A 14381-nucleotide genomic window follows, 5' to 3' on the forward strand; every position below is an offset into this window, starting at 1 on the left:
CACTGGGTCACCGTTGCTACACTCCACATTGGGTCACTGCTGCATCCACATTCCACTCTGGGTCACTGCTGTCACACTCCACACTGGGACACTGCTGCTACACTCCACACTGGGACACTGCTGCTATACTCCACACTGGGTCACTGCTGTCACATTCCACACTGAGTCACTGCTGTCACACTCCACACTGGGTCACTGCTGTCACACTCCGCACTGGGATACTGCTGTCACACTCCACACTGGGACACTGCTGCTACACTCCACACTCGGTCACTGCTGCTATACTCCACACTATGTCACTGCTGCTACACTCCACACTGGGACACTGCTGCTATACTCCACACTGTGTCACTGTTGCTACACTCCACAGTAGGACACACTCCACGCTGCTGCTATACTACTCCCTGGGTTACTGCTGTCTCTCTCCATACTGGGTCACTGCTGTCTCACTCCACACTGGGACACTGCTGTCACATTTCACACTGGGTCACTGCTGTCACACTCCACACTGGGTCACTGCTGTCACACTCCACACTGGGACACTGCTGCTATACTCCACACTGGGTCTCTGCTGTTACACTCCACACTGGGTCACTGCTGCTACACTCCACACTGGGTCACTGCTGTCACACTCCACTCTGGGACACTGCTGCTATACTCCACACTGGGACATTGCTGCTATACTCCACACTGTGTCACTGCTGTCACACTCCACTCTGGGACACTGCTGTCACACTACTCACTGGGACACTGCTGTCACACTCCACACTGTGTCACTGCTGTCAGACTTCACACTGGGACACTGTTGCTACACTCCACACTGGGACACTGCTGTGACACTCCAAACCTGGGTCACTGCTGCTATACTCCACACTGGGACACTGCTGCGATACTCTACACAGGGTCACTGCTGTCACACTCCAAACTGGGTCACTGCTGTCACACTCCACACTGGGACACTGCTCTCACACTCCACACTGGGACACTGCTGCTATACTCCACACTGGGACATTGCTGCTATACTCCACACTGTGTCACTGCTGTCACACTCCACTCTGGGACACTGCTGTCACACTACTCACTGGGACACTGCTGTCACACTCCACACTGTGTCACTGCTGTCAGACTTCACACTGGGACACTGTTGCTACACTCCACACTGGGACACTGCTGTGACACTCCAAACCTGGGTCACTGCTGCTATACTCCACACTGGGACACTGCTGCGATACTCTACACAGGGTCACTGCTGTCACACTCCAAACTGGGTCACTGCTGTCACACTCCACACTGGGACACTGCTGCAATACTCCACACTGGGTCACTGCTGCTACACTCCACACTGGGCCACTGCTTTCACACTCCATACTGGGTCACTGCTCCATCCACATTCCACCCCGGGTCACCGCTGTCACTCTCCACACTGGGTCACTGCTGGCACACTCCACACTGGGACACTGCTGCTACACTCCACACTGGGTCACTGCTTTCACACTCCATACTGGGTCACTGCTGCATACACATTCCACCCTGGGTCACTGCTGTCACACTCCACACTGGGTCATTGCTATCACACTCCACACTGGGTCACTGCTGCGACACTCCACACTGGGTCACTGCTGCTACACTCCACACTGGGTCACTGCAGTCTCACTCCACACTGGGTCTCTGCTGTCACACTGCACTCTGGGCCACTGCTGCTGCACTCCACTCTGGGTCACTGCTGTCACACCCCACATTGGGTCACTGCTGTCACACTCCACACTGGATCATTGCTATCACACTCCACACTGGGACACTGCTGCTATACTCCACACTGGAGCATTGCTGTCACACTCCACACTGGGTCACTGCTGCTACACTCCACACTGGGTAACTGCTGCTACACTCCACACTGGGTCACAGCTGTCACACTCCACACTGGGAGACTGCTGTCACACTCCACACTGGGACAATGCTGCTACACTCCACACTGGGACACTGCTGCTACACTCCACACTGGGTCACTGCTGTCACACTCCACACTGGGACACTGCTGCAGAGCTCCACAATGGATCACTGCTGCTACACACCACTCTGGGTCACTGCTGTCACTCTCCACTCTGGGTCACTGCTGCATCCACATTCCACCCTGGGTCACTGCTGCTACACTCCACACTGGGTCACTGCTGTCAGACTTCACACTGGGACACTGTTGCTACACTCCACATTGGGTCACTGCTGTCAGACTTCACACTGGGTCACTGTTGCTACACTCCACACTGGGACACTGCTGTGACACTCCACCCTGGGTCACTGCTGCTATACTCCACACTAGGTCACTGCTGCTACACTCCACACTGGGTCACTGCTGTCACACTCCACTCTGGGTCACTGCTGTCGCACTCCATACTAGGTCACTGCTGTCACACTCCACACTGGATCACTGCTGCTATACTCCACACTGGGACACTGTTGCTACACTCCACACTGGGTCACTGCTGTCACACTACACTCTTGGTCAGTGTGGCCTCCACATTCCACCCTGGGTCCCTGCTGCTACACTCCACACTGGGTCACTGCTGTCAGACTTCACACTGGGTCCCTGCTGCTACACTCCACACTGGGTCACTGCTGTCAGACTTCACACTGGGACACTGTTGCTACACTCCACACTGGGACACTGCTGTGACACTCCACCCTGGGTCACTGCTGCTATACTCCACACTGGGTCATTGCTGCTACACTCCACACTGGGTCACTGCTGTCACACTCCACTCTGGGTCACTGCTGTCGCGCTCCATACTAGGTCACCACTGTCACACTCCACACTGGATCACGGCTGCTATACTCCACACTGGGACACTGCTGCTATACTCCACACTGGAGCATTGCTGTTACACTCCACACTGGGTCACTGCTGCTACACTCCACACTGGGTAACTGCTGCTACATTCCACACTGGGTCACTGCTCTCACACTCCACACTGGGAGACTGCTGTCACACTCCACACTGGGACAATGCTGCTACACTCCACACTGGGACACTGCTGCTACACTCCACACTGGGTCACTGCTGTCACACTCCACACTGGGACACTGCTGCTATGCTCCACAATGGGTCACTGCTGCTACACACCACTCTGGGTCACTGCTGTCACTCTCCACTCTGGGTCACTGCTGCATTCACATTCCACCCTGGGTCACTTCTGTCACACTCCACACTGGGAGACTGCTGCTATACTCTACACTGGGTCACTGCTGTCACACTCCATACTGGGTCACTGCTGTCACACTGCACACTGGGTCACTGCTGTCACACTCCACACTGGGAGACTGCTGTCCCACTCCACACTGGGTCCTTGCTGCTGCACTCCACACTGTGTCACTGCTGTTACACTCCACACTGGGTCACTGCTGTCACACTCCACACTGGGACACTGCTGCTATACTCCACACTGGGACACTGCTGCTATACTCCACATTGGGTCACTGCTGTCACATTCCACACTGGGTCACTGCTGTCACACTCCACACTGGGACATTGCTGTCACACTCCACACTGGGACACTGCTGCTATACTCCACACTGGGTCACTGCTGTCACATTCCACACTGAGTCACTGCTGTCACACTCCACACTGGGTCACTGCTGTCACACTCCACACTGGGACACTGCTACTACACTCCACACTCGGTCACTGCTGCTATACTCCACACTATGTCACTGCTGCTACACCCCACACTGGGACACTGCTGCTATACTCCACACTGTGTCACTGTTGCTACACTCCACACTAGGACACTCCTGTCACACTCCACACTGCTGCTATACTACTCCCTGGGTCACTGCTGTCTCTCTCCATACTGGCTCACTGCTGTCTCACTCCACACTGGGTCACTGCTGCTACACTCCACACTGGGTCACTGCTTTCACGACCACACTGGGTCACTGCTGCTACACTCCACACTGGGTCACTGCTGTCACATTTCACACTGGGTCACTGCTGTCACACTCCACACTGGGACACTGCTGTCACACTCCACACTGGGACACTGCTGCTATACTCCACACTGTATCTCTGCTGTCACACTCCACACTGGGTCACTGCTGTCACACTCCACACTGGGTCACTGTTGCTACACTCCACACTGGGTCACTGCTGTTACACTCCACACTGGGACACTCCCGCTATACTCCACACTGGGACACTGCTGCTACACTCCACACTGTGTCACTGCTGCTACACTCCACACTGGGTCACTGCTGTCACACTCCACTCTGGGACACTGCTGTCACACTACTCACTGGGACACTGCTGCTATACTCCACACTGGGACATTGCTGCTATACTCCACACTGTGTCACTGCTGTCACACTCCACTCTGGGACACTGCTGTCACACTACTCACTGGGACACTGCTGTCACACTCCACACTGCGTCACTGCTGCTACACTCCACACTGGGACACTGCTGCTATACCCCACACTGGGTCTCTGCTGTCACACTCCACACTGGGTCACTGCTGTCACACTCCACACTGGGTCACTGTTGCTACACTCCACACTGGGTCACTGCTGTTACACTCCACACTGTGGCACTCCTGCTATACTCCACACTCGGACACTGGTGCTACACTCCACCCTGTTTCACTGCTGCTACACTCAGAGTGGGAGACTTGTCACTGGCATCCTTGCTTGAGGCCTCCGATAGTCAAATCCACCTCTGAGGCCAGTAGTCGGAGACTGGCTCCAGGTATCTGAGGGCCAAGAGAAGTGGGTGAAGGGAGGAAAAGAGAGATAAAAAGGAAAAGAACAGGTCAAGTGGACAAGCTTCAGCTGGAGTTTCCAGTTCTACAGCTGTCTTACTGGAATAGTTTGTCATCTTTTGTGGAAAATGTGTCACATATTGAAAATTGCATATTACATTTTAAAACGTAGATTGTGACCTGTAGAGAGTGATCCTCGGGAAACACTGTGCACTCCTCCCGCTTCAGTCGGAATGTGATTAATTTGGAATATAGTCTGCAGAATGAATGTGACATGTTGGAATGTAGGGAGATGGTGCTTTTGTGGTTTTCTCACCTGACCTGTAGTGCAGAGCCTCCAAATTAATTATCTGGGGTAATGTCTTCAAATCCCACTTTAACAGATGATGAAATGTGAATTCAATTAATAGATCTGAAATTCAAAGCTAACTGGTTACATAATAACATATGAAATAGGTGCAGGAACAGGCTATCTGGCCCATCGAGCCTGCTCCGCCATTTAACAAGATCATGACTGACCTTTTCATGAACTCAACTTCCTCAAGCATCTGCTCACCATAACATTAATTCCTTTACTGTTCAAAAATGTATCTACCTTTGCCTTAAGAATATTGAATAAGAAGACTCAACTGCTTCATTGGGCATGGAATTGCACAGATCCACATCTTTGTGTGAAGAAGTTCCTCCTCAACTCATTCCTAAATCTGCTCCCTCTCATTTTGAGGCTGTGCCACCTAGTTCGAAATTCATCCACCAGTCAAATGCCTTCTGGAAATCTAGATACCCCACATCCACTGGTTTTCTGTTGTCCACTGCATATAAAAATGTCTTCGAAGAATTCCAATAAATTAGTTAAATGTGACCTGCCTTTAATAAACTCATGCTGCATGTGTCAAATGGGACAATTTCTATCCAGATGTCTCGTTATTTCTTCCTTGATTATAGATTCAAGAATTTTCACCAATACAAAGTTAAGCTAACGAATCTAAAGTTAGCCGTGTTTTGCCTAGCTCAATTTTTAAACAGTAGCATCACATTTGCTGTTTTTCAATCTGCCATAACCTCTCCGGAGTCCAGCAAATTTTGTTAAAATACCACAAGCGCATTTGTTATTCATCCCATCATCTCCTTTGGGATACATTCCATTAGGACCAGGAAACTTGTCTACCATTGGCCACTACAGCTTACCTGCTCACCGGGCGGCATGGTGGCTCTGCTGCCTCACAGGTTTGATTCCAGCCTCGGGCGACTGTCTGTGCGGAGTTTGCACATTCTCCCCGTGTCTGCGTGGGTTTCCTCTGGATGCTCCGGTTTCCTCCCACAGTCCAAAGATGTACAGGTCAGGTGAATTGCTCATAGTGTTAGGTGCATTAGTCAGAGGGAAATGGGATCAGAGAACTGGTTGGGCCGAAGGGCCTGTTTCGACACTGTAGGGACGCTAATCTGATATGTCTTACTGATAATGACCATTACTAGGTCCTCACCTGCCATTTCCACCTTGTCATCAATTATTGGCATGTTATTTGTGTCTTCCACTGTGAAAACCGACAGAAGTTACCTGCCCATGAAACTGTTGGTGATTGTGGTAAGAACCTGAAGTCTTTTTGGGACTTTCAATCCTAACCCAACCTGGCCTACATATGAAACCACTATGGTTAACTGTTTAAGGGCCAATGAAACTGCCTAACGAACCATCGAGTCATGTCACCCTGTTACACAGTTTGATAAAAGAAATTAAACCGGAAGGATCATCCAGCACCAACCAAGGTAATGGATACAACAATGGCAAATTCAGCCATGTTAACCCACCGTAACCAAACCTCCCTGACGTTTGGGAGCTTCTGCACAAATTTGAATACTGTCTCAGATAATTAAAAAAACGATCAATCTTATGGACAGGAGGGGAGGACAGGAAGAATCATTTAATCCACCTCTCCCTCTTGATTATTACAAATTGTCAGCAATTGTCAAGTGATCTTACATACCTGAATTAATGCATTGGGTTTTTACTTCTTTTCAGTTTAGTAAATGTGCTAATTAATGAAATACAGCAATAGAGTAAAAGAATATGAATGTTCCCAGTGGAAATTTGACACTTACTTTCTGTGAAAACAGGTGGAAGTAGAATGATAAAGACACTGAGTATCAAACCAGTCGGCATCGTGCTGTGGAAAAGCCATAGAATCATTTCTGAGTTATTTCCTTTTCCTGTAATAAATACACACGCTGATATTATTTTAGAAACAGATCAGAATCCTCGGGTATGAAACTTAAGTATGTTTCTGGTCTCCCTGCTATACGAGGGATGTTGTGAAACTTGAAAGGGTTCAGAAAAGCTTTCCAAGGATGTTGCCTGGGTTGGGGAATTTGAGTTATAGGGAGAGGTTGACTAGGCTGGGCCTGTGTTTCATAGAGTGTTGGAGGCTGAGGGGTGACCTTGTAGAGGTTTATAAAACCATGAGGGCATGGATAGGGTAAATAGACAAGATTTTTTCCCCAGTGTGGTGGAGTCTAAATCTACAACACATAGGTTTAAGGTGAGATGGGAAAGATTTAAGAGAGATCTCAGGACAACTTTATCATGCAAAGGATGGTGCATGAATGGAATAATCTGCCAGAGGAAGCGGTGGAGATTGGTACAATTATAACATTTAAAAGGTATCTGGATGGGTGTATGAATAGGAAGGGTTTAGAAGTATATGAGGAAATGCTGACAAGTGGACTAGATTTACTTAAGATATCTGGTCGGCATGGACGTGTTGGACTGAAGGATGTAGTTCCATGCAGTATGTCTCTATACTCTGTGACTCTATGTTTCTTCGACATGTTTAATCCTTCAGAGAGTGAAAGATGCCAAACAAACTGTGGGAAAACAGCTTGCTGAATGATCACAAAATTGTCACAGTGCAGATATAGGCCATTCAGCCCCTTATGCCTACACTGGCTCTTCAAACAAGCATCATTATCTCAGTTCATCATTTTAATCTCTCAGTCCCCAGCCTCATAAAATTTCCAACTAAAAATAAACTAACTGAATTGGCAAGACAATAAAGAGAAGTGTCATTACTGATTATGAAAAAGTGAAGTTGGAAAACCTCACCACAAAATATATAATTCACCCATTAGCCTGCCTACCTGTCAGAGTTGAACAGCTGCTCATATGGAATTGATGTGTGATTTGGGTGAGGCTAATATGGGGGAGAGGTGAAGCATGAGGAACACTATTGAAAGGTCATTGAACTTTTTCCTCATTTTACCCAGATTCTCTGGCCCTGACAGCTTGCTGTCAACTCTGACAATGTGTTTGGATAGAGGGCTTTCTGACACTTCTGTCACAAAGCTCGTCCATTTTTATGTAAAAGTTATCGCCCATTCCCCTACACCTAACACTACAGGCAATTTAGCATGGCCAATTCGCCTAATCTGCCCATCTTTGGACTGTGGGAGGAAACCAGAGCTCACCCACACAGAGAACGTACAAATTCCATACAGACAGTGCCCAAGGCAGGAATTGAACCCAGGTCCCTGGTACTGTGCTAACCACTCTGCCACGTGGTTCTGGTGCCCAAAGCAGGGACTACTGGATTTGGTAAGGCCTGGAGCCTGGACCATTGGCAGTCATAGCACCTGGAGAAGAGGCTTCTGACTGTGCGCAATCTGGAGCCTGGAGTGTTGGCAGTGACAGTGCCTGGAGCAGGAACTCCTGGCTGCATTGGTCCTGGATCCTGGAGTGTTAGTGGTAGCACTAGCCCGGACAGGGTCTCCTGACTGTAGTAGGTCTGGAGCCTGGAGTGTTGGCAGTGACAGTGGCTGGAGCACTGGCTGCAGTGGTCCTGGATCTTGGAGTATTAGTGGTAGCAGTAGCCCGGACAGGGTCTCCTGGCTGCAGTAGGTCTGGAGCCTGGAGTGTTGGCAGTAGCGGTGACTAGAGCGGGGACTCCTGGCTGTCGTCTGCTTGGAGGTCTTTTTGGTGGAGGTTGGGTGTCGGCTGCAGCAGTTACAGTGCCCAGAGCAGTGACTCCTTGAGACCCTTACAGAGAACATGCAGAAGCTCTGGAGCCATGTATGAGGCCCAGTTTGAATAGAAGTTGAACTCTTGTTTAAGTAATTTCATTTTACTCTTTTTGTAACTCAAAATGGTCGAAATGTGTGGTGTTGAGAAAGCACAGCCGGTCAGGCAGCATCCGAGGAGCAGGAGCATCAATGTTTCGAGCAAATGTTCTTCGTCAGGAATGAGAGGGTGGTCTAAGGGGGCAGAGAGTTAAGTGGGGGTAAGGGTTGGGGGAGGTGAGGCTGGGGAGAAGATATCTCGGAATGCGATAGGAATATGGAGGTGGGGGGTGATGGTGATATGTCAGAAAGGAGGGTGGAGCAGATAGGTGGGAAGGAAGGTGAACAAGTTGGACAGTTCAAGAAGGTGGTGCCGAGTCAGAAGGTTGGCTCTGGGATAAGGTGGGGGGAGGGGAAATGAAGAAACTGGTGAAATCTACACTGATCCCATGTGGTTGGAGGGTACCAAGGCAGACGATAAATCGTTCTTCCTCTCGGCGTCGGGTGGCTAGAGTTTGGCAGTGGAGGAGGCCCAGGGCTTGCATGTCCTTGTCAGAGTGGGACGGAGGTTTAAAGTGTTCAGGCACAGGGCGGTGGGGATGTTTCATGTGTCTGTCCCAGAAATGTTCTCTGAAATGTTCCGCAATTTGGTCTCCTCAATGTACTGGAGGCCACATGGAGAGCAACAGACACAGTAGGTGACGTGTGTGGAAGTACAGGTAAATCTCTGTCAGATGTAGAAGGATCCTTAGGGGCTTTGGACGGAGGTGAGGGGAGAGGTGTGTGTGCAGATTTGCACTCCCTGTGGTGACAGGGGAAGTGCCAGAGGTAGAGGGTGGGTTGGTGGGGTTTGTAGACCTAAAAAAGGAGTCACGCAGGGAATGGTCTCTGCGGAATGCAGATAGGGCTATGGAGGGAAATATATCCCTAGTGGTGCGTCTTTTTGTCGGTGGCGGAAATGGTGGAAGATGATGCATTATATCCTGATGTTGGTGGGGTGAAGCCTTTTTTGACCAAAGCTTCAATTTCTCCAGTCTGCTAGCATTCCTTACACCTACCAGCCTTGCCCTCAATGCTACAGTAACATATAGCCTCTGGACTCTCATTCTTTAATATATTGCCCAAACTCACCATGGGTTTGTCTAAGTGCCCTGGCTGCAATCGTGTTATTAATCCAGTGCAGGACATGGTTATCACAGTCTTGTTTAAAAAGCAGCTAGATCCTTCACGAGTCTTCACATGCTGAAAATAGCGGTTCATTTTTAAATGCAGCATTAACATGTTCCTTTATTGCCTCATGTTAATTGTGTGACCAAACACAGGAGCAATTAGACAAGCTAATCAATTTACTGTTTTCCAACATTTTAAAGATGCAAATGACCATATAATCCTTCTGATCACACATATTCAAAAATAAAATTCCCGGAGTGGTGTTTCTGCATTGTTGCTGCAGCTCAGAAGAGAATTTCAAATTTCAAAAATATTAGACTATCACATATACTGTGCTGGAATAGAGGTCTTTTGATAACTCAATGTGACAATATCAAGCTGTGAAATACCATTGCTTTTATTTCCAAGCCAACACAGAGCAAACAAGTTTCAGGCAAACACTAAAGACAACTTAAATCTTTACTTTTTACTGTTTCACAACCATTGGAAAAGCTGACCTGGAAATAAGTCTAGTTGCCAAGTTCATATGAAGAACTATCAATCAACTGTTTTTCATTATAATTGTCTCTTCTCATACATTGTATTTTAAGACATTTATCTCTCATTTTATTCTAAAACATTTAAAAGTAATCAGCATTATGGATTTGTCACATGGCTGAAAAGCTGAGTGAGAATTATGAATCGTAGAATCCCAAAAGAATGGAAGCAGGCCATTTAGCCCATCAAGTCTACATTAATTCTCTGAATAGCATATCACCCAGCCCCACTATTACCGTGTCCCTGTAACCCTGCACTTTCCTTGGCTAATCCACTTAACCTGCACATGTTTGGACTGTGGGTGGAAACCCACACAGACATGTGGAGAATGTACAAACTCCAGCATCAAACCCAGGTGCCTGGTGCTGTGAGACAGCAATGCTAACCACTGAGCCACCGGAGAATCAGAATTCTACATGGCAAACCAAATCCATTTAAAATAAAACAGAATTACATCAACCTGGCAACAAGTAGAAATGGGTATATGTCTGTAAATCTACAGAAGACAAACATTTGTTTGTAAGAGATCTCTTACATTTTGTTTTGTGACGAAGATGGAGCAATATAAATCGGTACTTGATGCCTTTGTTTAGTCTAAACAGGAACTGATAATAGTATAAACCATCTTGGAAAAGTAAAAGTTGAGGAATTAGAAGATCTTTCATCAATTTATTAATTCACACAAATCACCTTTAAATCATTCCTTTAAAAAGAATTATGATTTCAGTAAGATTTGCTTACCTTGTGGGGAAAAGCATTTCTGTTGAAAACAAAAAGCTGAGAGACCAAGCAGTAAATCTCCCAGCACAGAACACATTGGACTGAGACTCTGAATACTGACAAAGTCAATGACATTTCTCTTGTGTAATCACAGAAAAGGCGAGCTTCCTCTTCCTTTGCAGCTCAGGGTGCAGTCAATGCTGAGCTGGGCTAATCCTAGCTGAAACACAAAATCTGGCTCAAAATAGAGAACATTTGACAGCTCAAAATAGGAACTTAGGATTTCATAAGGCAGCAGAGGAAAGTGGCCAAGCAGAGGCTGATAGCTAAGTTCGGTACCCATAGGGAGGGCCTCAACAGGGACCTTGGGTTCATGTCACATTACAGGTGATCACCATTGCACTACACACACACACACACACAGATATTCCTACACACACACACTCTCACATATACACGGACACAGGTACATACAGACGCGCACACAGACACCTACACTCACCTTATATACACACACTCCCATACATGCACCCCCTCACAGACTTAAGACACTCTGCACTCACTACACACACACACACACTTTCTCACACTCACAACCCCCACCCCAGACAGACAGACACATACAGACAGACAAAGACCCACATGCACACATATATTTTGTGTGGTGAATTTGTACTTGCAGAGGTACATTGCACTTTGCTCAAAAACTGCATACATTCATGTAGAACTCTGAGCTCAAAAACTGCATGAATTTATGTAAAACTCTGTTATCTCACTTTTTAGATTAGAATCAATCTAAACATCAGGTCATAGACAGAGAACACAGGGGGCTAACACCTTAAACATATTGTCTAGCTTTCACCATTGTTAACAGTTAACCCGAGAATGCAATTTAAAAAAAAGGGTTTTGTGATTTACACATGAAAGAAGTGAAACTATCACTGTATTCTAACAGATGAAAGGCTTAACAGACAATCAATTTTTCAATGTATAATTTCAGTTACATCACACTGCAAATTTTTGCTATAAATTCTGTGTTACGATTGAGCCCTCCACAATCACCTGATGAAGGAGCGTCGCTCCGAAAGCTAGTGTGCTTCCAATTAAACCTGTTGGACTATAACCTGGTGTTGTGTGATTTTTAACTGATTTCATAAGGAGTAGCAAAGGATTTACTTTTGAGATCTGTTATTTTATATGCAGTGGAACATCTCTATGACACAATACAGTTTTCTGATAGATAGGTTGTTCAACCTCAAAGCCAATATTTGGACATTGCAGCTTCTCTACAAATAAGGACTAGGACTCCTGCTCCCCACCTGGCCCATTAATGCTGACACTATCCCAAATGCCATTTATAAGTTTGCTGATAAAAGAGGACTCTATCAGGCAGGCTACACTGCTTTATCCACGTTTCATTTTAAAGCATTAATTCATGACATGGCTCCTTCAGCAACTTGCAGCAAGCTATTAGGTGCACAGATGGCATGTTGGATTTTGGTGCTAGAGGATTTGAGTACAGGAGCAGGATGTTTGACTGCAGCTGTTCTCACCTCTTTTAAGCGCAGATTCAATCTCCTTACCTAAGAAAGGATTTAGTGTCACAGAGGGACTGTAGTAAAGGTTCACCAGACTGTTTCCTAGGACAACAGGTTTGCAATTGGAGAAGAGATTTAGGCAATTGGGCTTGCATTGACTGGAGTGCAAGAGAATGAATCTCAGTGAAATGCATAAACTTCTGAAAGAGCTGGACAGATTACACATGGGGATAATGTTTTTCCCAACAGCAAGAGTCAAAAACAAGGAATCATAATCTCAACAAACTGGCTATGCCAGTGATGCTGAAGGCCTTAGTTCCACAGAATATCCTCAAACTGGCTCCTTTCAAACCTCAACTGGGGACACATTAGGCACCTCCTAAACGCCAGTTCATCCGTGTATTCGTAAGGTCACTGGCTCCCTCAGTGTGTCTAGTCCAGTACGGACCCAAGACAGCCAGAAGGAAGAATCTTTTTTTAAAAATTCATTTGTGGAACGTGGGCATTCCTGCTGGCCAGCATTGATAGTCCATCATTGTTTGCCCTTGATAAGGTGGTGGTGAGCTGCCTTCTTGAACTGCTGCAGTCTACTTGCTGTGGGTTGACCCACAATGTCGGTTGGGAGAGAATTCCAGGAGTTTGACACAACGACTGTGAAGGAACGATGGTATATTTCCAAGATGGGGAGGTAAGTAGCTTGGAGGGGAACTTGCAAGTGGTGATATTCCCAAGTACCTCTGCCCTTGTCCTTCGAGGTGGAAGTGTTCATGGGTTTAGAAGATACTGCCTAAGGATCTTTGGTGAATTTCTGCAGTGCATCTTGTAGATAGTACACACTGCTGCTATTGAACCCCGGTAATGGAGGGATTGAATGTTTGTAGACGTGGTGCCAATCAAGCGGCTTGTTTTGTCCTGGATGGTGTCAAGCTTCTTGTGTATTGTTGGAGCTGAACCCATTCAGGCAAGTGGGGCATTTCTATCACACTCCTGACTTGTGTCTTGTAGTGGTGAATAGACTTTGGGGTGTCAGGAGGTGAGTTACTCACCGCAGTATCCCTAGTCTCTAACCTGGTCTTGTGTTTATATGGTGAGTCCAGTTAATTTTCTGGTCATTGGTAACCCCACGGATGTTGACAATGGGGTAATACCATTGAATGTCAAGGGGTGGTGATTAGAGTGTCTCTTATTGGTGATGGTCATTGTCTGGCATTTGTGTGGTGTGGATGTTGCTAGTCACTTGTCAGCCTGGATGTTGTGCAGATCTTGTTGCATTTGAGCATGGACTGCTTCAATATTTGAAGAGTCATGAATGGTGCTGAACGCATCAATCATCGGCGAACATCCCCACTTCTGACCTTATGACAGAGAGAAGATCATTGATGAAGCAGCTGAAGATTGTTCGGCCTATGACACTACCTAGAGGGACTCCTGCAGAGATTCCTGATGCTGAGATGACTGACCCTCCATAACCACAACCATCTTCCTTTGTGCCAGGTATGACTTTAACTAGCAGATTGTTTGCCCTCTGATACCCATTGATTCCAGTTTTGCCAGGGCTCCTTGATGCCAAATTTGGTCAAATGTGACCTTGATGTCAAGGGCTGTAACTCTCACCTCA

General features: G+C 47.2%; 1 protein-coding gene across 6 annotated transcripts in view; it reads right to left on the reverse strand.

The window, feature by feature from the left end:
- Positions 1-11357, reverse strand: part of LOC122556491 (uncharacterized) — a 61840-nt gene extending 50483 nt beyond the window's left edge. For 4 of the 6 annotated variants that reach the window (XR_015759706.1, XR_015759707.1, XM_087995172.1 and 1 more), the window contains exons 1-2: positions 11247-11357; positions 6849-6956 (exon numbers count right to left, since the gene is read on the reverse strand). Coding sequence is in view for 4 of the 6 variants with exons in the window: in XM_087995172.1 (XP_087851298.1) it covers positions 6849-6956; positions 11247-11322 (184 nt within the window). In the remaining 2 variants the exon portion in view is untranslated. Of the gene's footprint in view, positions 1-6848; positions 6975-11246 lie in introns of all 6 variants that reach the window. The other 2 variants (XM_087995174.1, XM_087995173.1) reach the window with 2 other exon arrangements.
- Between the last annotated feature and the right edge of the window lie 3024 nt (positions 11358-14381).

Source organism: Chiloscyllium plagiosum, unplaced genomic scaffold (genome assembly GCF_037043375.1).
Source record: "Chiloscyllium plagiosum isolate Xiang-an unplaced genomic scaffold, Cpla_swu_hap1 HiC_scaffold_16, whole genome shotgun sequence".
NCBI lineage: Eukaryota > Metazoa > Chordata > Chondrichthyes > Orectolobiformes > Hemiscylliidae > Chiloscyllium > Chiloscyllium plagiosum.